Genomic DNA, 25,184 nt, shown 5'->3' on the forward strand with positions numbered 1-25,184 from the left:
GCCCAGTGGTCTCAGAGACCATTCCCCTTTCCCAGAACACCAAGTCAGGCACTCTAGATGCCCTTCCTCAGGAGAGGGAGCCCATGCCCATACCTCAGACCCCCATCCACACATCTCAGCCTGAGACCTGCACACAGCACTTGGAATCTCAGACTTTAACTTGCCCAATACTCTGTATTTCAAGTCCCTAAGGCCTGCAGCCCTGGATAATGTGAGTTCTGCTTCCAGGACCCATGCCCAGCTCCCTATAGCATGGACTTCCACCTCCCCCACAGGGCATGGTTGTTATTGCCCTCCTCAACACTGTCCACCAGGACCCCAGTCAGTTCATGACGCCCCAGGAGTTCAACTCTGAGCACTTTCTGGATGCCAGTCAGTCCTTCAAGAGCCCTGCCTTCATGCCCTTCTCTGCTGGTGAGTGGGGTGAGGGTGGGAGTCACAGTCTTCCAAGTAGATGTGGAAAACATAAAAGTGTTAGGTGAACTTTTTGTGTGTGTGTGTGAGGAAGATCAGCCCTGAGCTAACATCTGTGCTAATCCTCCTCTTTTTTTTTTTTTTTGCTGAAGAAGACCGGCTCTGAGCTAACATCTATTGCCAATCCTCCTCCTTTTTTTTTTTCCCCCAAAGCCCAAGTAGATAGTTGTATGTCATGGTTGCACATCCTTCTAGTTGCTGTATGTGGGACGCAGCCTCAGCATGGCTGGACAAGCGGTGCATCGGTGTGCGCCCGGGATCCAAACCCGGGCCACCAGTAGCGGAGCACGCGCACTTAACCACTAAGCCACGGGGCCCGCCCATGGGTGAACTTTTTAACAATAATTATCTGTTATGGCATGTGTATTTAAAATAACTTCCAATACTTTTCTGGTACCTTGAAACTTTGAAGATTTTCTACGTGAAATTAAATGATAAAAACTCACTGGATATCTGGGTCATTTTCAAATAAGATAACATACTGAAACATTATCACTAAACTTGTCTAACTTTATCTACCTTTGGCTTCTTATTACAGAGAAACTAAAATATGCTTAGGCCTTATATTCTATTAAAGATTATACTATGAAGTACCATGTTCTAGAAATTATGAAAACTGTTTAGAATAATACAAAAGACAGTTCATAATTGCTTGCTTTTTACTTTTCACTAAGGTCTGTAAGGGTTAAAAATTCTACTAAAAATTAATAAGGAAAACATCTTTGTATTCAAGAAATGTAAGATGTATGTTTTCAGTAAAGAAGGTATAAATAATGGAAATATTTTTGTTTGCTAAGAAAGATAAATTTGTCCTAAAGTACTAGAAGGGAAGAAAGAAGGCATGGGACAAATTCTGAATGTAAAAAGAAAGTTATAGAAGGTTTGTGAAAGAGGAACCTTAAAAAGAGTTTTATGCGTGGTCAAGTTGGCTAAGATTGAAGTAAATCTAATTAAGTAAATGAGTTTTAATGTCAAAAATAATCTAGTGCAAAAATTAAAATTTTGTTCTCTCTCTCTCAGGAGGATATATTTCCTAGACTGTTAATCTGCTCTTGATAAAGATGTTATAAAAGGTTTTTCTTTACCTTTGGAGTAAGTTTACCTAAAAGACAGAAGATCTATGTTTTGTTAAAAAAAAATGTCCTAGGTTCAACAAGACTGAAGGCTCTCTATTAAGGTGTTTTTTGACTGTTTTAACTCTCTGTTTGCCCTTTACTGGTTCTGTTGTCACTTTGATTGAATGGATAACAGCATTGTTTCACAGTGAGTGTTGTTTCCTGTTTGACCAAGTGTTCTAAAACCTTTTGATATTTTTGACAAGCTTCTCCCAAAATTCAAATCCTAAATGAAGTCTTCCTTTTGACCTGAAGGAAAAAATTTTCTTTGAGAATTTTCAGAGAACCCTTGAGACTACTCAAAGATATTCACTCACTCTCTTTCTATAAAGAAGAAGATACTAAACTAATTAGGCTAATTTGGTATGTTAAATTACATGGGAAGAATTGTCAAATAAGTGATGATAAACCTTCTTTGGTGGTATTATCTGGGTAAACATTATTAATATAAATGTTTTACAATTTATGTAACATTCCTAAAATTCTGATCTATCCTGGTTGTCAGTCATAAGTCTAGTTATTATCTTGAAGTGTTGTATGTCACAGAAATAGTCAAGTTTCTATGTCAATTGCCCTTTTGAGTCTTTTGTCATTTGCAGATAGTGCTGTTTTACTCTGATGCTTTTGTAAATATGTTTCATGTTCAGAGAGATTCATGGAAAGGACTCTGACACTTACTTTAGAATATAGGTTTCTGATAAACTTTCAGATCATAAAACTGAACTTGGGAAGAAATTACAGAACTCAAACAGAGAAACTGATGATTTCATGAAACTGCTAACAGAAGATTAAGATCAAGAATCAATTACACAGGATGGAACGAACTGATGAGGATGATTATAATTTATATAACCTTTTGTTTGAGATATTGCTGATTTTTTGATGTTATGTTTTTTCCATATTTAAGGAAACCTTTTTCTCTTTCTCTTAAGCTAACTATGACTTATAGCAATTTGATAAAATTATACCTTTGTAAGCAGAACTGGAATATTTATTTTTTTTCTCCCTACCTGATCCCTCTGGAATTTGGAAACTCTTAGTGAGTGAGTATTGTTTTCATGACAATACAATTATTTGCAGAAGTTCAATAAAAATCCGTTCTCCTTGTAACAGGACACAATTGGACACATAGGTTATGTTACAAAAACTTTGACTGGAATGCAATATTTGAGAGAAACATGCAGATTCAGATATGACAAGACAGCTTTTGAGGAACAAAGGCTGACTTTATGAAATAAAGCCACTTGGAAATACCAGCCTTGTGCCTTGTTTACAGGGTTCCCAGAAACCTTACCAGTTGAGTAAAGAAAGTAACTTCTCTGGCAGTTGCCTGGAACCTCAGAATATTTGAGGGCTCTCAAGAAAAGAGAGGAATTCACCCACATCTGTAGGTATCACAGGCAGAAGCCTTGGCTTGGCTTTCCTGGCCTCAAGAGGTCAATAAAGTTCAATCTGAGATTTCTTATAAAAAGTTCCAGCAAGGCAGATTTGAAAGAGCCTATGTAATCCATTGCTAGTCTTACTGTAATATTGGGCCAATTTTATTGAAATTAGACTTATTTTGCCAACCATTGAGTCTTAATTGGCTATCTTTGGTAAAAATGTGGGTGATTTTAGAGAGAGAAAATTTTTTTCAACAGAAACTATAGTACACATTCGTGGATATTATGTTCTAGTCCTGATAACCATCCTTGAGGGTTTTTTTCCTATCTGTAAACTGGACTGGATCCTGAATTCTCCTAGTCTCCTGAAATATCTGGGTACAAATATCCAAACTAATCTTTTCAATTTTTTTCCATAATTTCTTCATTCGGAATCATTGAGAACTGAAACTGCCCTTTTTCCTGAAGCCCTGCAAACTGAAGCTGGACAACGTGATATAAACTTAAGAGAGATTCGTGTCTGTTGCTGTGTAAGCCACTCAGAAAGATACCTGAACACCTGATGACATCATCAGAGACATTTCAAACTGCGAAAGATGCTTTAACTCTGACATCTAGAGATCTTTTTGAGTGACTGCCCCCTGGGTTCATAAACTGGTTTATAATTTGTCCCCACCATTAACCTTGCTTTTCTTTTGTTTCTGTAGAAATGCTTCTTATTAAATACCTGGTTTCTTGCTTGCACAATATAAGCCTAACTTTGGGAGCCCACCTGCATCACGGTCTTACTAAGAGACTCATTTAATGATATGGAACAACCTATGCCCCTTATCAGCAGGAAGAAGCTAGAGCAGTCATCACCCTATGTTCCCCAAGAATGAGGAATGAACAACAAAAAGAGGAGATTTGTAACTGCAGGCCCTCTAGGACCAGTTCAACTGACACTGTCTCTTATCAGCAGAGTGATTAAGAACTGTCTTCCAGAAAAACTGCAAAGTCATATAGCCAGAGTATGCATAAAAGAAGAAATTGTGACCTGAAATGACCTCAGCACTAAAGATCCTCCTCCCCACAGAACCCAAGGACCATGACATGACCAGAACTTGAAAGTCAGATTCTTATCAGAAGCGAGAGGTCCCTCATTCAGGAAGATCTGGTGTTAAAATTCCTTCACCACCTCATAAAAAATGTTTAGAACCCCATCATAAATATTTAGAACCCTTTCATAAATGTTTAAAACCTTACCATAAATGCTTGAAGCCCACCAATCAAAACTTGTCCCACCAGCATTTCCTCATGCCAGCCTATTCTCCCTAACATCTTAAATTTCACCCCAAATCCTGCATTGGGGAGACAGATCTGATGGCACATGCCCCCATCTCTCTGCAGATTGATCTTACAGAATAAAAACTGACTTGTATCCCCAAAGGCTGATGCCATAATTAATTGGCTTGTTTATGTGCATCAGGCAGTGAACGCCAATTTTGTGCAGTAACATAAGGCCTTGAGAAAGTCACTTAATCTCTCATCTCATCTACCATGTCAACTCACAACCTATCCCTACTCCAGGGAGTCAGACATGCCTGGGCAAGTCCCTGGCAGACATGGCTGTTCCTCTACCTCATGACCATCCTGCAGAGCTTCTCACCCCATCTGCTGTGTGAACTCAAAGACATTGACCTGACCCCAATTGGATCTGGCCCCAACAAGCTGCCATGGCCCTTCCAGATGCACCTGCATATGCGCTGAGACCCCACCCACATTGGCTGCCAGTGTTTCTCATCTTCCACTCTTTCTGTTGCTACATTATTTTTGCCATCAAACCTCTCACCTCACCCCAAATCAGTCTAACATTGTTCTAAATCTCACCCTCCCATGGTTTCTGCCAACCCACAGTCAGCAAAACACACAAGAGAGGGCCAGTCTATGCCTTTGTTTTAGTCACTTACAGGCCCTGAAACTTGTCCATGTCTCACCTTCCTCTGGATTTTTTGTTTGGTTTCCTAGTAAAGTTATCTTGTAAATAAATCCGATACAGTCAGCTGGATTTAAGGGAGGAGAATGGTCCTTTGGGAAAGATAGAAGGAGCCCACCTCTGCTGGTTCTGGCTGCAAGGAGGGAGCTGGAACAAGGCATAACTCCTGCTCTCACCTCAGGGAAGCTGTGGTGGTGGAATCAAAGTTTTGGGAGCAGGCTGGGAGGCAAAGACTGTAAAGGACTAAAGACAGAAGACAGAGAAAGAAGAACCAAGGTGTGTTACCAGCACCTTGGGTTCTTGTCATCCCTGACGATATAAATCAAGGGAGACAATGATTGAGAGCAAAGCGAAGGAGAATTTATTAGCTTGTGCACAAGGGAGCCAGCCACACAAAGGGAGGAGAGGAGAGGGAGGTGAGTGGCTCCCCATTCTGTCTTGGTTCTAGGTATTTATTGAGATTTGTGCATGGGGAGGGACTTATCTATAATTGCTGGGAGGGATTATTCATGAGCCTTCCTGGGGATTGGGCAGGCTTTTCTGGGAAATCAAGGTTCCACCTCATTTATAGCCTAATTTGGGCATTTTCCTTTGTTGCCATGCCAATTGTAAACTGTTGTGGTGCCAAGGTGAGTGATTTCTAATATGATAATGAAGCAAATGTTACTTTCAGTCAACTTTTCGGTGCTAGGACAAAAGCACGAGTGCAGGAAAGTCCCAAGGCAGTGGGGTGGGGTTCTTGTGAGATTTTGTCTTGTCTTGTTAGCTTACTGATTGGTCAGAGGCCCTGTGGTTTTAACACCAAGGGCCCATCTCAGCTAGGCTAGTTCCTGTCTCAGGTGGAAGGGAAAAAGATAAGAACCCAGAAGGGATACTGGACCCAGAGCAAGAATGGGAGAATAACAGAGGGATGTACAGAGAAAGAGGCAAATAGAAAGTGATAAACAGAGAGCAAAATATAGACAGAGAGAATAAGAAATAATGTCTTACACATAACAAACCATGTACCTGCCTGAGTTCTAAATGCTTTAAATGTGCTCACTCATTTATGTCCCAAAACAGACCCATGAACTACATACCATTATTATCATCTCCACTTACAGATTGGGAAACTGAGGGACAGATGGACTAAGTCACTTCTAAGGTCACAGTGCCAGGAAGATATAGGGCTGGGATTTAAACTGAACTTCTCTGGCACCAGTGTCCATGATATTAAACACTGCTTTTCAATAGATAGGGAAAAGGCAAGAATAGTATCCATTCTGATGGTCAGTGCTCTGACCTACCAGATGTTAAATATTTTAAATATTACCTTGATAAATAATAGGTGCTAGACACTGTATTAGTTAGTAGAATTATGTTGGAGAACAAGGCAGACATGGTCCCTGTCTCGTCAGGTTTAAATTCTTGGTTGTTTTCTTCCAACTCTGGCTAGATTTATTTTGGGTTTTACATTGATCTGTTTTTCTCTTCAGAAATATATAGTCTTCTCATACAATATTACATCATAGTTGAAAAGATATGATGGTTCAGTATTCATTGATATTCTCAAGAATTCAAAGCATATCAATTCTCCAAAATATCCCTACATATTTGAGTACTAAATATACAAATGTCTTCAAGTTATGGAAATTTTTTATAAAGATTTATAAAAATTTCTAAACATCTAATATGATACCTGTGATGGATGTCCCACCTTCATTATATATTACTCCCAAATTACTAGCATTCCTTTGTGAGGAGGTTGAGGTGAATAAGGTAGTATAGGAAGATACTTTCTCCAAGGTGTAATAGGATATTTATTTGCATTTGACTTCTAGGTCCGTACTAATTTTTATAGCCATAATTTTTATATTTTCAACTTAATCATTTTTGTTTGTGTGCACACTGTCGCCTAAATTAAATACGTGTAAAACAAAGGCCACTATGCTCTTACCAAACACTGTTCATGTATTAAGTTGACCTGAGAATTCATAAAGGCTAGGTTATTCATCATTTTGAGGTGATTTTTAATCCACTCTTTTAGGGTGTCAGCAAATCCTTCCAACTTTTTGTTTATTCATTTTCTTTTCTTTTTTTATTGTGGAAAGAATACAACATGATATCTACACTCAACAATTTTTTAAGTTTACAATACAGTATTGTTAACTATAGGCACAATGTTGTACAGCAGATTTTTAGAATTTATTTATCTTCCATAATTGAAACTTTAAACACATTGAATGGCAGCCCTCCATTTGCACCTCTCCTTCCCCTGGCAACCACCATTATACTCTCTGCTTCTATGAGTTTGAATATATTAGAAACCCCATAAAAATGGAATAACGCTGTATTTTTGCTTCTCTGATTGGCTTATTTCACTTTGCATAAAGTCCTCAAGGTTCATCTATGTTGTCACCTATGGCAAGATTTCTATCCTTTTTATGGCTGAAAATATTCCACTGTATGTATATACCACATATTCATTAACTATTCACCCATCCATGGACATTTAGGTTCTTTCCCATCTTGGCTGTTAGAAATAATGCTGCTATGAACATGGGAGTGCTAGCATTTCTTTGAGATCCTGATTTCAATTTTTTTGGATAAATATCTAGAAGTGGGATTTCTGGATCATAGTTCTATTTTTAGTTTTCTGAGGAACATTCGTACTGTTTCCATGTCAGTTTCACCATTTTGCACTCCCATCAATAGTGTACAAGTGTTCCAATTTCTCCACATCCTTGCCAACATGTGTTACTTTTTTTTAATAATGGCCATCCTGACAGGTGTGAGGTGACATCTCATTGTGCTCTTGATTTGTTTTTCCCTATGATTAGTGATGTTGAGCATCTTTTCATACTTCTGTTGGCTATTTGTATTTCTTCTTTAGAGAAATATCTATTCAAGTCTTCTGCTCATTTTTGAATCAAGTTATTAGTTTTTCGGCTATTGAGTTATGTAAATTCCTCACATATTTTGAATATTAACCCCTTGTAAGATTTATGGTTTGCAAATATTTTCTTCCATCCTGTAGGTTGCCTTTCATTTTGTTGATAGTTTCCTTTGCTCTGCAAAAGCTTTTTAGTTTAATGTACTCTCACTTGTCTATTTTTGCTTTTGTTGTCCATGCTTTGGTGTCACATCCAAGAGAGTATCAAGAGTAATATCATGAAAATTGTCCCCTACGTTTCCCAGGAGTTTTACAGTTTCAGATCTTGTCCTTAATTCTTTAATTCATTTTGAGTTTATTTTCTGTCTATTGTGTAAGACAAGCGTTCAACTTCATTATTCTTCATGTGGATATTCAGTATTTCCAACATCATTTGTAGAGGAGACTATCCTTTCCCCCATTGTTTATTCTTAACACCCTAATTGAAGATCAGTTGACTGAACACACAAAGGTTTATTCCTGGGCTATCTATTCTGTTCCATTGGTCTATGTGTTTGCTTTTAATGACAGTACGATACTGTTTTAATTACTGTAGATTTGTAATGTTTTGAAATTGGAAAGTGTATTGAGTCCAGCTTTATTCTTCTTTCTCAAGATTTTTTTGGCTCCTAGGGGTCACTTGTGGTTCTGTATTAATTTTAGGACAGTTTTTTCTATTTCTGTGAAAAATGCCAATGGGATTTTGATAGGGATTGCATTGAATCTGCAATCATTTTGAATTCAATTCATTTTCAAACGAATTGAATCATTTTGGGTGGTATGAACAATATTAACAATATTAAGTCTTCCAATCCATGAATATGGGATGTATTTCTATTTATTTGTGTCTTGTTTCATTTTTTTCATCAATGTTTTGTAGTTTTCACAAGGCTTTCACCTCCTCAGTTAGGTTTTTTCCTAAGTATTTTACTCTTTTTGATATTACTGTAAATGGGATCGCTGTCCTAATTTCCTTTTTGAGAGTTCATTGTTAGTGTACAGAAACGCAACTGACTTTTGAATGTTGATTTTGTATCCTGCAACTTTATTGAATATATTCAATAGTTGGGGTTTTTTTAGCTAATTTGTCCAATTATTTTATTGAGATCATAATGGTTTATAACATTGTGTAATTTCAGGTGTACATTATTATTTATCAATTTCTGTATAGACTTCATCGTGTTCACTACCCGTAGTCTAATTTTTATCCATGATCATATATATGTGCCCCTTTAACCCTTTTGCCCACCTCCCAGCCTCCTTCTCCTCTGGTAGCCAATCTGTTCTCTCTATCCACATGTTTGTTTATCTTCCACATACAAGTGAAATCTTGCAGTAGTTGTCTTTCTCTGTCTGGTTTATTTCACTTAGCATGATAAGTTTTGTGTGGAGTCGTTAAGATTTTCTACATATAAGATCATGTCATCTGCAAACAGAGACAATTTAACTCCTCCTTTCTGATTTGGTTGCTCTTTATTTCTCTTTTTTGCCTAATTGCTCTGGCTAGGACTTCCAGTACTATGTTAAATAGAAGTGGCGAGAGATGGCAACCTTGTCATGTCCCTGATCTCAGAGGAGGAAAAGTTTTTCACCAGTAGTATGATATTAGCTATACGGTTCTCATATATAGCCTTTATTACATGGAGGTACCTTACTTCTATACCTAATTTGTTGACAGTTTTTATCATGAATGGCTGTTGAACTTTGTGAAATACTCTTTCTCCATCTATTGAGATGATCATGTGGTTTTTATCCTTCATTCTACTAATGTGGTGTATCATGGGTAATGATTTTCATATGTTGAACCATCCTTGCATCCCAGGGATAAATCCCATTTGGTCATTGTGTGTGATCCTTTTAATGTGCTATTGAACTTGTTTTACTAGTATTTGTTGAGGATTTTAGTATCTGTGCTCATCAGGGATATTGGCCTGTAGTTTCCTTTTCTTGTAGTGTCCTTATCCGGCTTTGGTAGGAGAGTAATGCTGGCTTTGTTAAATGAGTTTGAAAATGTTCCTTCCATTTCAAGTTTTTGAAAGCATTTGAGAATTATTGACATTAATTCTTCTTTAAATATTTGGTAGAATTCACTAGTGAAGCAATCTGGTCTGGAGCTTTTCTTTGTTGGGAGGTTTTATTATTTATTCAATCTCCATTCTAGATATAGGTCTGTTCATATTTTCTATTTCTTTGTGATTCAGTCTTGATTGTTGTATGTTTCTAGTAATTTATCCATTCCTTCTAGGTTATCCGGTTTGTTGGTGTATAGCTGTTGTTGTGTCAGAGATCCCATGCCCATGATGGGATATTTTAGTGTAATGGGTAGTAGGATCATGGGCAACATAAGCAAGGCAATAGTTCCAATGGGTAATGTGGGCATACTTGTTTGTCTTCTACTTTATACTCAATAACTCCCTTAAGATTATAGGGAGTACTATGTTTAAATTTAGTAGGATCCCCAGGTGTAACTATAATTTGAGCCCCTGTATTGATTAATGTCATGAAGGCTTACCAATTGGTACATTTCAGCACATTTTAAAGTTAATTCACGGGAGAGAAGTCAAGATGGCAGTGTAACAGACTCAGAACTCACCTCTTCCCATGGACACAGCCAATTTACAACTACTCTTGGAAAAATTACCCCTGAGAGAGATCTGAAAACTGGATAAGAGGAACTCCTGCAACAAACAACAATCCTAATTGAGATGGCAGAGGCATAAATTCCCCTCTGGAGAGAAAAAACGCCACCTTCACAAGCCACAACACTTCATGGCCACCCAGGAGCAACGCAAAGGTAGGCAGCCCTCCCTGGAGGAGTGGGGGACCTGGGCTGGGGAGTGCCAGTGCTATAGGCATTTTTTGGACCCAGCACAATTGAGAAAAGTGGCCTAATATCTGACTTTGCTTGCTAGTAACAACATTGGGAAGTACCCCTAGAAAAGCTGGTTCACAAGGAAATTAAAGGCAGCTCATACAGGGCCCAAGCAAAACTCACCCAATTCAGAAAGCAACATAAAATCACCATAAAGAAAGGTACACAGTCATTTGGTGAAAAGAGACACTTGATAGGCTCTCGGTGAGAGGTGACACCTCTCCAGGGGCTGGGATATTGGCAGTGGACATTGTTGTGGCCTGGTGTGGTTGTGCTGACACAGACACTGGCAAACACCATTGGAGTTCTCCATGTCACCTACTAGCCCAGGGTCTGCCCCACCAACTAGAACACCAATTTAATCCAGCTCAGCTGGGGCAGGCAGACCACCCTAGGGACTGGCCCCACCCAACAACAAGCCCTCGGGGAACTTGTGAGCCTGCTAAGTGAGCTGTCTGGATTCTCAGGAGCCTGGTGAAAGGGTCCAGCTCTGTGGGACAGGGCATGTGCAAGGAGTGGGTGGAGAGTGTGGAGAGGTGGTGGAGTGTGTGGGGTTCCTGCCTTGGAGAGACTGGGTCCACTTCAGGAGGTCGGGGTGCACGCACGGGAAAGGACTGTGTTGACTGTGTGTGTGGAGATGTGGGCAGTGGGGCTTGTCAGCTGCAGAAGACTTGTGCTCCTCAAAGAACCACATGGGGGGTTGGACCTATCTTCCAAAGCCTGAAACAATTGGGTGCTACTCTCTCCTGAAAAAATAAAATAAAATAAATTTTATATGTGCAAAATAAATAAATAAATAAAGTTAATTCAGAACCTGTGTGGTAGAGGCACAAAAGCTAACCAGCCCCTTTTATCTTTCGGCTCTAAATTCTTTCAGTAAGTTTAGGATTTCTAATTGGATCAGACTGGGGAATTTTTTTCAGTTTTTTTCTTTTGTTTCCAACCCCCGTATTCAGGTCTCTCTCTCTCCGTCCCTCCCTTTCTCCCTCTCTCTCTTTCTCCCCCTTCCTTCCTTTCTTTTTTAATCATTGGATATTTGGAGGAAGGGGGTGGTCATCTCTATTCTGCTCATACTTATAAATTTCTTACTCTAAAGAGCCTCAAATCAGTATCATCAGGATAAGGGGCATCCCCTATGGCAATAGTTGCTTTATAAGGCTTAAGTCAAGTTTGAATGAACCCCTTAACTCTGCTGCAGGTATTTCATGGATGTTTTCTGCTATAACACTAAGAATCAGAATGTTTGTTGCAACAGAGGCCTAGGCAAAATCAGCAGAGGTAATTAAGCGTCCTAGAGAGCCATCCACTTTTAGGACTGTGGACCTTAGCAGGCCACCTAATGGTTGCTTTTTCCCTTTTTTCTCACTCTCTCTTTTACTGCCTAAAGATTGCCATTTGATGAGCAGCCACCCGATGGGGCCGTACATAATTCAGGGTAAGCCTATCCTCTCAGTGTACATTCTCTCTCTCTGTTTATGTATATATATATATATATATATATATATTTATTTATTTATTTATTTATTTATTTATTCTCTTACACAACCACAGGACAATTATCAAAATCAGAGATTTTAACATTGATACCATACTATTACCAAATCCACAGTCCATGTTAAATGTTCATCAATTGTCCCAATAAGCCTTTGTAGTAATTGCCCCTTTCCCCCAGTTCAAGATCCAATCCATGATCATGCATTATATAGTTGTTATGTCTTTGATCTTCTTTAATCTGGAATAGATTCTCAGCTTTTGTCATTCTCGACCTTGACATTTTGAGTAGCATAGAATAGTTGTTTTGGAAATTGTCCAGACCTCAATTTGGATGATATTTTCTTCTGCATTTTCTCCAGCACGATTGTTAATCCTTTGGAAGGCAAAACCTTTTTCAATAGACACTTAACATGGCATTGCATCAAAGCCTGGGCTTTGGTTTCCATAAGCTCTACAGAAGTTGGCCTTGGAGAAAGCCCTTTCAACTTCCAGTGTCTGTTGTCTCACAGTTTTATGAAGCTCTATGATTAAGCCTTTATGGATAGGATTATGAAATGTCACATGACTGTTCAAAGTGACCTCAAGCTAACAGGACATTTTATACCATCTGTAGCTACGATTTTTTTCATAAATCTGCCTATATGTTTGGCTCAATCTTTTAAAAAATATCTCCTAGTTACACTTTATTCTGTTAAAAAACTATTTTTACATACAGTAAAACTCACTTTTTATAAGGAGATGTTACATTGCATAGGTTCTTATAACTACCACTGCAGACACGATACTTACTTAATAATTCTAACACCCCAAAGAGTTATCTTCTGCTGTCTTTTGTATTCAGATCCTCCCCTCACCTCTAACTCCTAGCAACCATGTATCTGGTCTCTGTATAGTTGTCAATTTAAAAAGCAAATTCACCTGTTATTTTACCCTCAAGGTGAGTTTATTCAGGAATAAGCAAAAGAATTGAAACCCAGGATGTGCATGCTATGGGAAACAATAGGCAAATCCAGCAAACAAAGCAGAGGAGCTTACATTTATAGAGATAAAGGGGAAATAGTGATGGGCTGTTGTAAAGCAAAGTCCCTTTGGAGAAAGTAACCGTTCAGCATGGCAGTGGCTTCTCATTGGCTGAGCTGTACTGTTTCTCATTGGCTAGGCTTTTGCAGGGTAGGGAGAGAAACTTTCCTTCAACAGTAGAGATGTTGTACTTCCTGTAGGAGACGCAAGCTTCCCTCTCTTCCCCTTTGGTGTAATTGATGAGGTATGATAGGGTGTGAGAGCTCCGCCCACAGGCCTTCCCCATTCCAATTTAATTAAGATTTCTTTCATTAATTTCAACACACTATTTTTGCCTTTTCCAGAATTTCATACACATGCAGTATGACTTCTACCCTTCTAAGAAGACAGCCACGTGAACACACACACACACAGGGAGAGTGCCATGTGATGACAAAGGCAGAGTTTGGAGTTATGCAGCTGCAAGCCAAGGATTTCCAAAGATTGCCAGCAAACCACCAGAAGCTAAGAGGCAAGGATGGATTCCCTTACAGATTTCACAGAGAGCGTGACCCTGCTGACACCTTGATTTTGGACTTCTAGCTTCCAGAACTTTGAGATGATACATTTCTGTTGTTTTAAGCCTCCTGGTTCATGATGGTTTGGTACAGTCATCCTAGGAAAATAGTACAAGGGGCTCAGCACAATGCCTGGCACATAGCAGGCACTCACTCATGCTACTTGCTGTTACAGTATGGCAAGAACAGGTGTGTGTGTGAGTGTACGTAACTCTAGGGACTCTTGATTTGGCAGAAGAGGGTGTTAAAGAATGAGCTACCCAGAAACATCACCATCTCATCCTCCCATTCCTACAGCCATTGAGTTTTTAAAACTCTTCCACACCAAACTATGATTCAACCTTCACATAATCCTGTGAGGAAGGAGGCAGATGAGAAGTGAGGCCAGAGAGAGGCTCAAGAAGGCCAAAGGAGTTAGCAGCAGAGCTTGGACAAGAATCCAGGGCTCCTGTTCCCATCTCCGCCCCAGCACTATCTCTTTGCTGGGTTGGGTAGTTTGCCCTTCCAGGCACCAAAGCTCAGAGTGTCCTGTCTGGACAGGTATGATTCAGGCATTGGTGGCTACAATATGACTTCTCTCAGCACCTTTGGTAGTACCTTGATGGACTCCTGCTTTCTCTTTTCCAGGTATAAGTTTGAGGATTATGGGGCTTAATACTTGTTCTCTTTTTCCCCTCCCCTCTCCCTTGCAGGGAAAAGACCTGCTAGCCACTCTCTCTTCCCATGGGGATAGGCCTCATTGGCAGAAGCCAGCTAGCTCCAGCCCTTCTCTTGACTCTTTCTCAGAAGGAACATTCAGCTTGGACAATTGACATTTGCCCCCAGAGGGGCTGGGAATGCAGTTCCCAAAGATGTGCACAGGGGAATCTCTGATGTTAAATTCTGAGCATCAAGAGTTCCAAGCATCAGTGATTCAAATACACTGAGTCTAAAGTTCTGGTGATCGGAGATTCCAAGATTATTAATTGTGGACTCCGCAGTTCCAAGATTCAACACTTTTGTTAGACTACAATTCTAAGATTTCCCCAGTCGAGCTTTCTAGAAGCCTCTTAAGGTGACATGCACACGGATGGATGAAGTGTGATTTTGACTGGATTGCTAATCTCTTTGCAAGAACAAAGGGTGTGACTTTATGGGTCCATCTTTATCCTTCTCCAATGAGCAGGAAGTAGCCAACTCATGAAACTCAAGTTGCAAAACACAGATAGTGGAAATTGAGAAACTTGAGAATCACATCCTGTTATGAAGCATGCAGGGTTTAGAAGACCAAATTTCCCTTCACTTGATCTCAACCACTGGTCCTTCAGGTGTTGCAAGTTTTGTGGGGATGGGGTCTGTGTAGCATTTAGATCTATGGCTACATCTGAATCTAGATCTAACACCAAGATCTAAGGCTGATGTGTATGAATGTTCAGATGCGCACTGCTGAAGGATGCCGCTTCTAAGGGAACATACACTAACTTATTTGTGAGTAGGCAGATGATTCTGAGACTCTTAGCTCGGTCTTACTATAGATCTCAGATCCATCAGACAGGGCCCCACCTTCAGAAACTCATAGGAAATATGACTTCATGCACACACTCAGGAGAACATGCAGTCATATACCAGCATGCACACATTTGTGCACACGCACACACGTCCATGGCTGTGCTATGACCAAAGTTCTCCCAGCATTCTCTGAAAGTGTTTCTCTCCCCCACCCACTTCATTAAGAGGGCTGAGTCCTGTCCCCAGGTCTGACTCTGATTGGACACAGTGGCCTTATCTGGTGGGGGGGCACGAAGTATGCCCTAGCATACAAAGTGTGCAAGGATGGGCAAGAGTGTGGGCAAGTGTGTAGTGAAGCCAGGTCAGCTGCCTGTCAGGGCTCTGGAAAAACCCCCTGGACAGAGCTGTTCCGGTTGTGTAGTAATATACTAAGTTGTTTTTCACTTAAGGGATGCCTTTTAAGAATCTACCCAAAGGACTGTGGGCCAAGGGTAGCCATCCCTGCACAGATCTGTGTTCAAGTACTTGCTGAGCACTTACTGTGTTCTCTGGGACCTCAGATAGAGACTTAACCTATCCGAGCCTCACGTTTGTCACCTGCGAGATGGGCAAGAACAGTGTTCCCGGCCACCTAGGTTTGTGAGCATTAACTGAGATGATGTGTAACGCTTTTAGCATAGAGCCGACACAGAGTACTTGCTCAATAAACAATAGCTGTTCATTTTCTTCACAGTATAGTGTAAGGTTTCCCTTCCTCTCATCCCAGGTCTGAAAGTTCTAGCTCTATCAAGGTGAACAGACAGAGCCCATTCTGTTTCTTCTACTCTCCTAGCCACCTTAACCCACTTCCTTTCCCGTGCCCACTCCCTATCCTGAGCCCCGCCCTTCTGCTAGCCCCGCCCCTCCTATTAGCCCCATTCTGCCCCTCCCTCCCTATTTGCTCCTCCCACGAGCCCCGCCCTGGCAAAGACCAGGCTTAGCGGGGCTGGAAGCTCATGGTGTAGTTTCGTGGGATGGTGGCAAAGCCCACGTGTTTGGGGGACACATCGATGTCCTGCAGCGCCTGTGGGGACTTGAAGCGGAAGTTCTGCATGACGGAGGTGAGGAAGAGGAAGAGCTGCATTCTAGCCAGGCCTTCTCCAAAACAGTTCCGCTTTCCTGAAGAGAGGAGGTGGGAGAGGCAGATGTGAGGCTGACTCTCACGGCTGCCTCGCCGCACTGCTGACCCCCAGCTGCGTGATCCCAGGGAGGAGAGGCTAGAATACCGTGGCCTCAGAGATTTCTGAGACGTCTCTAATCCTCTCTGAGCCTCAGTTTCCGCCATACATAGGAAGGAAGTGAGCCACACCAGACTGTAGCAATAGGACTGTAGATGCCCCTTCCTGCCAAATACACACTCAAATATGGCTGCTGGACTCTCATCTCCTTCCTAGCAATATGAAGAATTTAAGTGCCCTTGGACAAATCTCTGACTCTCTCTGGGCCTTGATTTTCCCCATCTCTGAAATGCATATGAACATCCTTTTTCTTTTGCCTGTGCCCAGGCCCTTGATAGTTATGGGGGTTGCAGCTGGTTGGCTCCAGGGAAAATTCTAAAAGGGACTTCCAAGCTGGGAAAGATCTTAGGCTACGCCTCAGAGAGAGGAGCTGGGATGAAGGAGGCCCCTGTTGGTGTGAGTGGTGGCTTGACAGCAGATAGTGGTCTCTTACCAAGGGAGAAGGGCACAAAAGCATCACTCTTCTTAAACTGCCCCTTGTCATCCAGGAAGTGCTGGGGGTTGAAATCTTGGGGATTGGAGAAGAACTTGGGGTCTGTCAGCACGGAGCCAAGCATAGGAAACACTTCGGTGCCCTGGTGAGAAGAAGGCAGGGTTTTTCAATAAGGTGGTATGGGGTACAGGTGTGCTGAAAGCCCATGGGGGTTGGAGGGGGAATTTGGGAGACCTAGGTAAAGAGAAATGGGAGGCATGGGAGTTCTGGTCCTCTGAAGGAGGAGGTTTGGGGGACATGGGGGTTCATGCTCCCTGAGACTGGAAGTTTGGAGATGTGGGGTTCATGTACCTGCAGAAGGACGTCTAGGGGAACTGATGTTCATATCCCTTGAGAAAGGAAGTTTGGGGGACATGGGGTTCATATTCCCTGAGCCAAGAGGATTGGGGAGATATGGGATTCAGGAGTCTCTGAGTGGGAAGTTGAAGGGATGTGGTGGCTGGGGAAGTCTTTGATTGAGGGAGCAGGACAGGGTCTGGAAGCTTCTAAGGGGGATGGGGTGCTGAGTCAGAGGGCACAGGTTGGATGTCCCTCTAGGTGGGGCAGGGCAGCACCTTAGGGAGGACAAAGTCCCGAAATTTGGTGTCCTTGGTGACTCTGCGGGCCAGGCCCATGGGGATCAAGTCTCCAAATCTTTGGATCTCATGGATCACCGCCTCTGTGTAGGGCATCTTGGCTCGGTCCTCAAACTTGGGCTGACGGTTCTTGCCAATCACCCGGTCAACTTCCTCATGGACCTTGGCTGAGGGAGGAGCGGAATGTGTTTAGGTATCTAGAGGTCTCAAGGCAGGAATGATGGTCCAAATATGAACAATGGTATGTCCATGTGTGACGTGGATGTAGACCATTCAAAACAGACTTCTGCCATATGCGTTATTGGTGCAGGGTCCTGTTCACCTGATAGCGCCAGAATCATAGGGAGGTACAAAGGAGGGGTCTTGGGGGATGGGTGGGAGGGCAGGCCGTGGCACTCAGTGGGTTTAGCACAGGAGCTATTTTATCAATTCAGATTTTTTTTTGATGCCTTAAATTTTATTTTTTTTTAATTTTTTATTTATTGCAGTAACATTGGTTTATAACATTGTATAAATTTCAGGTGTACATCACTATACTTCTATTTCTGCATAGATTACATCATGTTCACCACCCAAATACTAATTACAACCCATCACCACACACATGTGCCGAATTATCCCTTTCGCCCTCCCCCCTCCCCCCTTCCCTTCTGGTAACCACCAATCCAATCTCTGTCTCTATGTGTTTGTTTATTGTTGTTATTATCTACTACTTAATGAAGGAAATCATAGTATATTTGACCTTCTCCCTCTGACTTATTTCGCTTTGCATAATACCCGAAATGTCCATCCGTGTTGTCACAAATGGCTGGATTTCATCATTTCTTATGGCTGGGTAGTATTCCATTGTGTATATATACCACATCTACAGATGGCCAACAGACACATGAAAAGATGTTCAAAATCATTAACTATCAGGGAAATGCAAATCAAAACTACAATGAGATATCACCTTACGCCCGTCAGAATGGCCATAATTAACAAGACAGGAAACAACATATGCTGGAGAGGATGTGGAGAGAAGGGAACTCTCAGACGCTGCTGGTGGGAGTGCAAACTGGCGCAGCCACTATGGAAAACAGTATGGAGATTCCTCAAAAAATTAAGGATAGAACTACCATACGATCCAGCTATTCCACTGCTGGGTATTTATCCAAAGAACTTGAAAACACCAATGTGTAAAGATACATGCACCCCTGTGTTCATTGCAGCGTTATTCACAATAGCCAAGACTTGGAAGCAACCTAAGTGCCCATCAAGGGACGAATGGATAAAGAAGATGTGGTATATACACACAATGGAATACTACTCAGCCATAAGAATTCAGATATTTTAAATATTTCAACAGCTCGTGAAATGCAGCTGGTACCTATCGGCTTAATTTTCACCCAGACTATGGATAGCGGGGCATGCCTGAGGGCCCAGGGATCTGAGAGAGTTGGGGACATTGCAGTGGTCTTATTTTGAGGATCTGTGACGCCCACTTCCCTGCCCCCTCCAGCCTTACCTTCCACATCTGGGTACTTCATGAGCAGCAGAAAGCCATAACGCAGGGTCGTGCTGACTGTCTCTGTGCCCGCAAAGAAGAGGTTCAGCGTGGTCAATACCAGGTTCTTCAAGTAGAACACCGTGTTGGGGTTCTTCTGCTCCTGCAGGGAGAGAGGGCTTCAGGCTGAGCCCACTCCTCCATGTTCTCAGGGCCCTTCTGGGGTTTTTCTTTTGGACCCACTTCTCTTAAATCCAGACCAATGGTGGAAAGGGGGACACTAGTTCTGCCAGGCTCTTTCTGCTCTCCAAGCCATTGCCCAGGTTGGTGGCTCTGTCTGAAATGTTCTCAAATTCTTTGCCAGTTGACTATCTGTCCTTTAATTATCAGCTTAGTTGTCTTGTTTTGTGGCAGAATATTTGGAAAGACAGGGATAGTAAGAGACTGTGAGTGAGAAAGAGGGACAGAGATGGCATGATAGAATGAGTTAGAGAGTTAAAGAGATACTGATTTTTCTGAGACACAGACAAAATTTTAAGCAACAGTATCCTATTCCTTCACTAAAAATCTTGAAGCTTACTATGGAGGAATCCCTCACTTGATCCTTTCACCTTGAACTTCAGACTCCATAAATCCTGATCTCCTTTCTTCATAGAAGGGAGATTGACATCCATATGGGGTCAGGGCCCCCCCACTGTCTCATAGTAAAGCCAGGTCACCTGTCCACACAGGTGCATCTGATAACCAGGGAACAAAAGGTAAGAGCACGGTGGCTAAAAGCACCAGCCTTGGAGTCAGAGAGACCAGGGTTTGAGCTAGAGCCCACTGCTTCCTCGCTGTGTGACAGCAGGCAGGCCACTTATACTCCCCAGGCTTTAGTTTCATCAGATGTAAAACTGGGTTTCATAATAGAACCTCCTTCAAGACCTGTTCTGAGTGTTCAGTAGTCCAGTACCATAAAGCCCGTAAAACAGTGCCTGGCACATGGTAGTGTTATGGAAGTGCTTGCTGTTATCATTTGCATGCACAAGTCCTGCCCGTGGGTAAGTGCTCAGTAGATGGAACAGTGATGTTAATTATAAGGGGGATTGTGAGGATTATTGTAATAGGGGACTCATTTGAAAGGGCCTCTGTTCTCTCCTGCCCCAGCCTGATTTCCCTCTGCCTGGGTTTGGACCTCCCCATCTGGCTGCTGGGGTGTACCTCCTGCATGTGGATGAGGAAGGAGTCGATGAAGTCCCGCGGGGAGTTGGGATCCAGGGTGCGTTGGTTCTGCTCCACCTTCTTGGCTATGAAGTCCTCCAGCCCCTTCAGCTCCTTAAAAGCCTGCTGCTGTGGCCCTGGCAGGTGTTTCATCACTGAGTAGAACATCTCATAGAGCTGAGTGTGGGGGAGAGAAGAAGGAGAGGGAAGGACACTCTCGTGGGCAGGACTTGGTGGCAGTGGGACCTGTCTCAGGACAAGGAAGGCATTGGGTTAAAGGGACCTGCCCAGATGTTGAGGTATTTAGATGGGGCTGGATGGGAATAGACGTCTAAGTTTTCATGTGAGTTAAGTGTGAGGGCCCCTGTCCAAGAAGTTAGTTGAGATAGATTGGGACACATATCTAGGTTTCAGATATTCAGGTGAGGCTGGATTGGAGCACACATCTAGGTGTTCAGATATTCTGGTGAGGTGGGGTTGGGAGACACCTGTCCAGTTGTTTAGCTATTCAAGTAGGACTGGTATTGGGGGAAGGTCACCTGTCTAGGTGTTTAGGCATTCAGGTGGACTCAGTTGGAGACAACGGTCCAGATATTTAGGGGATCTGGATTGGGAGCTATGTACAGTTGTTCAGGTGAGAGAGCTGGGTTGAGGGCATGAATCTTGCCTGCAGTCTGTGGTTCTGCTTTTGGGAGGTGGGTGGAGTGGGGGCATCTGTTGAGATATCCGGGTGTCCCCAGAGACTTGGTATTGGGCACCTGTCCTGGATCTGGTTAAGTTGTCCAAGAGTGGGGGTTGGATTTGAGGGACCTGTCTAGAGGAGGATGGGAGTTGGGGGCATCTGTCTCCATGTGGAGGAGAAGTTGGCATGTTGTGCTAGGGCATGGTGGAGCTGGACTGGGATGGGTTACCTGCCCTGTAGACGTAGCTGTGAACTGGAAGCTTCCCAGCATCATACGCAGCAGTGACAGGAACTCTTTGTCCTCATAGTCAAAGCGGTCCCCAAAGACAATGGAGCTGATGACATTGGAGACTGCTCTGCTCAGGAAGTAGGTGGGATCGATGAAGGTGCCTGGGGTGGGGGTGGGGGGCATCGGGGAGAGACAGGGATTTGGGGGAGAGTCACCTCAGCAGTCTAATGCCAGTCTGAGAATTCGAGGAGAGCACTGAAGTGATGAGCCAAACTTCCAGCACCAGACCCCAGAGCTGGGAGCCTGGAAGCTTTCCTCCAACCTAGTCCCCTTCCTGGGCCAGAATGGGCATTTCTGCATCAGGTGTCTTTCTCCTCCTTCCCCCACACTCCAGGGAGCACCCACTTACCTCCTGTGCTCCGGAAGGTGTCATTGAGGAAGCCCGCCTCCTCCTGGATGCGCTCCTCAATGCCACGCTTGCCCACACCAAAGTCCCGCAGTGTGGTAATGGAGAAGCGCCTGAGGTGCTTGGCGCGCTCCCACTGGCTGAATGCCACACCTGGGGAGGGAGCATAGGAGTGGCGAGAGGGCAGAGAGGGTGGGGGACAGACCACAGACCAGCCCCAGGGGCTCTTGAGAAGTAGAGGGGGGTAAGCAGAAAGAAGGAGTGGGAGAAAGATGGAGAGACTCTTGCAGAGAGAGCAGAGAGAGAGAGTAGAAGAGACATAGAAACTCAGAGTCAGAGAAATAGAGAGAGAGAGACTAAGCTGGAAGAAAAGACTAAAGAGAGAAGCAAGACAGATGCACAAAGAAACAGAGAGATGCAAAGACACTCATCTGAGGATATAGAGGAAGGAGGTGGGAAAGTGAGATATGTGGAGATCTGAGAGGTGGATATAAGAATGTGAAGGATTCTAAAACTGAGCCGGAGAAGAGAAAAAAATACAGACAGAGCAGCTGAGAGGGTCTGGAGAGAGGAGAGACGCTTACCAGGAGACAGAGGCTTGGGGGTTTTGAAGCAGAAATAATGTGAGATTCTACGAATGAGGAAGAAGAGAAAGCAGGAGAGAGAGAGAGAAACATGGGGAGGCACAGAAGCTGAGAAGAAGAAAAACACAAAAGACACAGGGAGATAGAAGACCAGGCTTCCAAAGCAGAAATCCGAAGAGCTTCTAAGAGACACAGAGAAAGAAGAGACCTCTGGTGAGAGAGAACAGGGAGATGGGGCAGAGAAAGGCAGGGAAGAGGAGAGACGCAGAAACTCTAAGATGATTTAGAGACACAGGGAGAGGCGCCAGTGAACAGGAGCGGGGGCAGAGAAGACAGAAGAAGGCTCTGCCACAGCCTGAGTGGATGGGGAGGAAGGAGAAGGCTACAGACCTCACTGAGGCCATTAAGTCAGCCTGCCCACCTTCCCCCACCAGGAGGCCCCCTCACCATTGCCTTTGAAGAGCCAGTCGAAGGTGGCCTGCTCTCCTCGTCCACTGAATTCTTCAGCCTGGTCCACCAGAGCCTCCTTCACAGCTTCATATCCACACAGCACCACGACCCGCCGGGGCCCCAGGTGGATGGTGAACACTGGCCCATAGCGTTTGCTGATCTGATGGAGCAGGGAGGGAGTAGTCAGAGGGAGCAGCCCCTACTCTGAACTGGCCCTGTACCCAGACCTCACGTACTGGGATGCATTCCCCCCAGGTTCTGACAGTCAAGGGGATGGACATCCCAAGATCTGGTCTTTCCTGGCTAGGACCCTGATGCTGAAACTTCAAAACTCCCCTTCCCTAAGACTCTGGTCCAACCTTGACAATCCCCTGCCACAAAGCCACAAACTAGGAATACCCCCACACCCCCCCCATTCCACCCATCTCTCTGCCCCATGACACCTTCATGAGGGAGTTGTACATCTGCTCTGTGTTCAGCTGCAGGTAGTTCCCGATGAAGGGCAACGGCGTGGGTCCAGGAGGCAGCTTCCCCCAGAGCTTCTTCTGCCTCCAAACAGACATCAGGACCATTATAGTCAGGCAGGCCAGCAAAGCCACCACAAGCAGCCCTGAGGCCGGCATGGTGGCACGGATAGTGACTGGCAGATGGTGGTGGCTGGGATGGTTTGCCTTTATACTCCCTGGGAGAGATGGTGGATTTTGCTCCTGATTATATAATTGGCTGATTTCACCTCCCAACTACACCCCCACCATGCTCCCCACCTAGCTTGGGACACAGCCAGCAAGGCAGGAGGAGGGGAACCCTGGGGCAGATTAATAGATAGTGGGCCTCAAGAATGAATTTGTGGCCCCTCAAGAGGAGCCAACCCAAAGCTGTGGCTTTACACAGCTTTAGGGGTGGGTGGGGCAGTAGATAAATTCCGGAGCAGAAGGTTTTGGAATATTTCCCCAGGTGAGCCCCTGAGATGGGGATTTGGACTCTCAGAGTGAGAAGGGACCTCAAAGTTGTGGACTTGGGGGTCTCAGGAGAGAAGAATCCAAAGACTTGGGATAATGGTATTGGAATGAGATAGGATGTGTGGCTGCTGACCTAAGGGTCTTTTGCTGAGGAGGGATGTAGGTTTAAATGTCTCAAGAGCAGAGACTCCAGGGAATAGATCTGAGGGTCTTGAGGTGAGGGAGGACCCCAGACTGTGGATGTGGAGTCTCTTGGAGGAGAAATATATGGAGAGTCCAGCTGGATCACTGAGTCAGCGCCTGACCCCAGGCATTGACCCACTGGTGTTTTGCACACAATACTGCCTCTTTGTGCCCAGAATCCTCATCAGAACCTCAAAGCAAGGTCGGAATAGTGTCATAGGACTGCCCATCTCTGGTTGGGAAAGAGGTAGAAGTCCATAGCCACATTTCAGTGCAAATGTCCACGGAACAGGAGAGGAGTAACTCATGGTCTCAGTTGGCAGAGGTACTGGGCAGGACTTGAGAAATAGTGATGACAACCACCAGTATGGTACCAAAAAGTACCAACTGTCTCAAGGGTTATAATTTACAGAGAGCTCCACTGGTTCCCTACCCAGATCCTTAGGGAAGCTCACTAGGTTGATTATCATTTCTATTATTATTGCTATTATCATTATCAGTGTTTCCCACTTTCTATATGGGTATGCTGAGGACAGAAAACAGAGACTGGGCAGGGGGCCCACGTATGACTCCTGTCTCTCCTCGTTTGCAATCTTATTCCCCCACTTCTGGGACTGGGTTTTCCCACCAGTAGAAAGAGAGTATGTGGGAAGAGAATTCATATTTGAGGGTGTGTAAAGTTCCCTTTAGGTCTGATTCCTGGTTCATCAGGGCTGCTATTAGCAGGCAGAGGGAAGTACAGCAGGAGAGGTTTGGGTAAACTCCAGTGTAGGGAACAGAGATGGGCCCTGGGATGCTAAAGGTGGGAGTAGAGAAAAGATGAGTGGCCCTGCTGTCCTTCCCTCATTGACATTCTTCCTCAATAATAAGGACAGATACCCTTTGGTGAGCACTAATTGTGAAGATTAAGTCTATGTATGCATGATCTCATCTAATCATTATAACAATGGGGCTGGTTCATTATCATCCTAATTTTGCAGTTCATAAGACCCAGACTCCATACAGCCACTTGCTTGAGGTCATACTGGTAGTAAGTGAGGGAGCTGGGATTTGAACCCTCTCCCTTTCTTCATCATTGACTAGTCTAGCCCTCCCTGGTGCCAAGTGGAGACCAAGTTTAGCAACAGGTGGGTGCTGAGACTGGCGTCAGCATTGGACACAGGGATTACACTGGCAGGTTCTGCTATTGGCATCAGGTTGGCCCAGGGAGGGAATGGTGTCATGTTGACATTGAGGTTGCCCCCTGGTAAACATTAGGATTGAAAACAAGTTAGCACTAAACTTGATACCAGGAGAACATTAATAGAGCCACTTGTGGTGCCAGGAGGGCTCTGAGAGTAGGCCCATGTGGCCATTGAGGCTTCAGGAG

The 25,184-nt window shown here is 43.6% G+C and overlaps 1 protein-coding gene and 1 pseudogene across 2 annotated transcripts; one reads left to right on the forward strand and one right to left on the reverse strand.

The window, feature by feature from the left end:
- The window catches only part of LOC106803720 (cytochrome P450 2F5-like), a 57,306-nt pseudogene extending 52,586 nt beyond the window's left edge, over positions 1-4,720 (forward strand).
- An 11,544-nt stretch (positions 4,721-16,264) lies between these two features.
- On the reverse strand, positions 16,265-23,296 carry LOC101398997 (cytochrome P450 2A13-like). 2 transcript variants are annotated; one of them, XM_087422296.1, is made up of 9 exons: positions 23,117-23,296; positions 22,671-22,833; positions 21,643-21,792; positions 21,234-21,394; positions 20,323-20,499; positions 19,141-19,282; positions 17,613-17,800; positions 16,999-17,140; positions 16,265-16,446 (listed from the first exon to the last, which is right to left on the reverse strand). In XM_087422296.1, the coding sequence occupies exons 1-9, from the start codon at positions 23,294-23,296 to the stop codon at positions 16,265-16,267; spliced, it is 1,485 nt and encodes a 494-aa protein (XP_087278422.1). The 2 variants fall into 2 exon arrangements, with proteins under 2 accessions (XP_087278422.1, XP_087278423.1); XM_087422297.1 differs by lacking the exon at positions 22,671-22,833 and having other exon boundaries at positions 23,107-23,296.
- Between the last annotated feature and the right edge of the window lie 1,888 nt (positions 23,297-25,184).

The sequence above is a fragment of the Ceratotherium simum genome, chromosome 33 (genome assembly GCF_057802395.1).
Source record: "Ceratotherium simum simum isolate JZ-2026a chromosome 33, ASM5780239v1, whole genome shotgun sequence".
Lineage (NCBI taxonomy): Eukaryota > Metazoa > Chordata > Mammalia > Perissodactyla > Rhinocerotidae > Ceratotherium > Ceratotherium simum.

Coding starts and splice junctions, on each gene's coding strand:
- LOC101398997 (XM_087422296.1), bottom strand. CDS start 23,296: ATGCCGGCCTCAGGGCTGCTTGTGGTGGCTTTGCTGGCCTGCCTGACT. Junction 21,793..22,670: donor CTGGCTCTTCAAAGGCAATG/GTGAGGGGGCCT, acceptor CTCCCTCCCCAG/GTGTGGCATTCAGCCAGTGG. Junction 20,500..21,233: donor CAGCTACGTCTACAGGGCAG/GTAACCCATCCC, acceptor CCCCACACTCAG/CTCTATGAGATGTTCTACTC.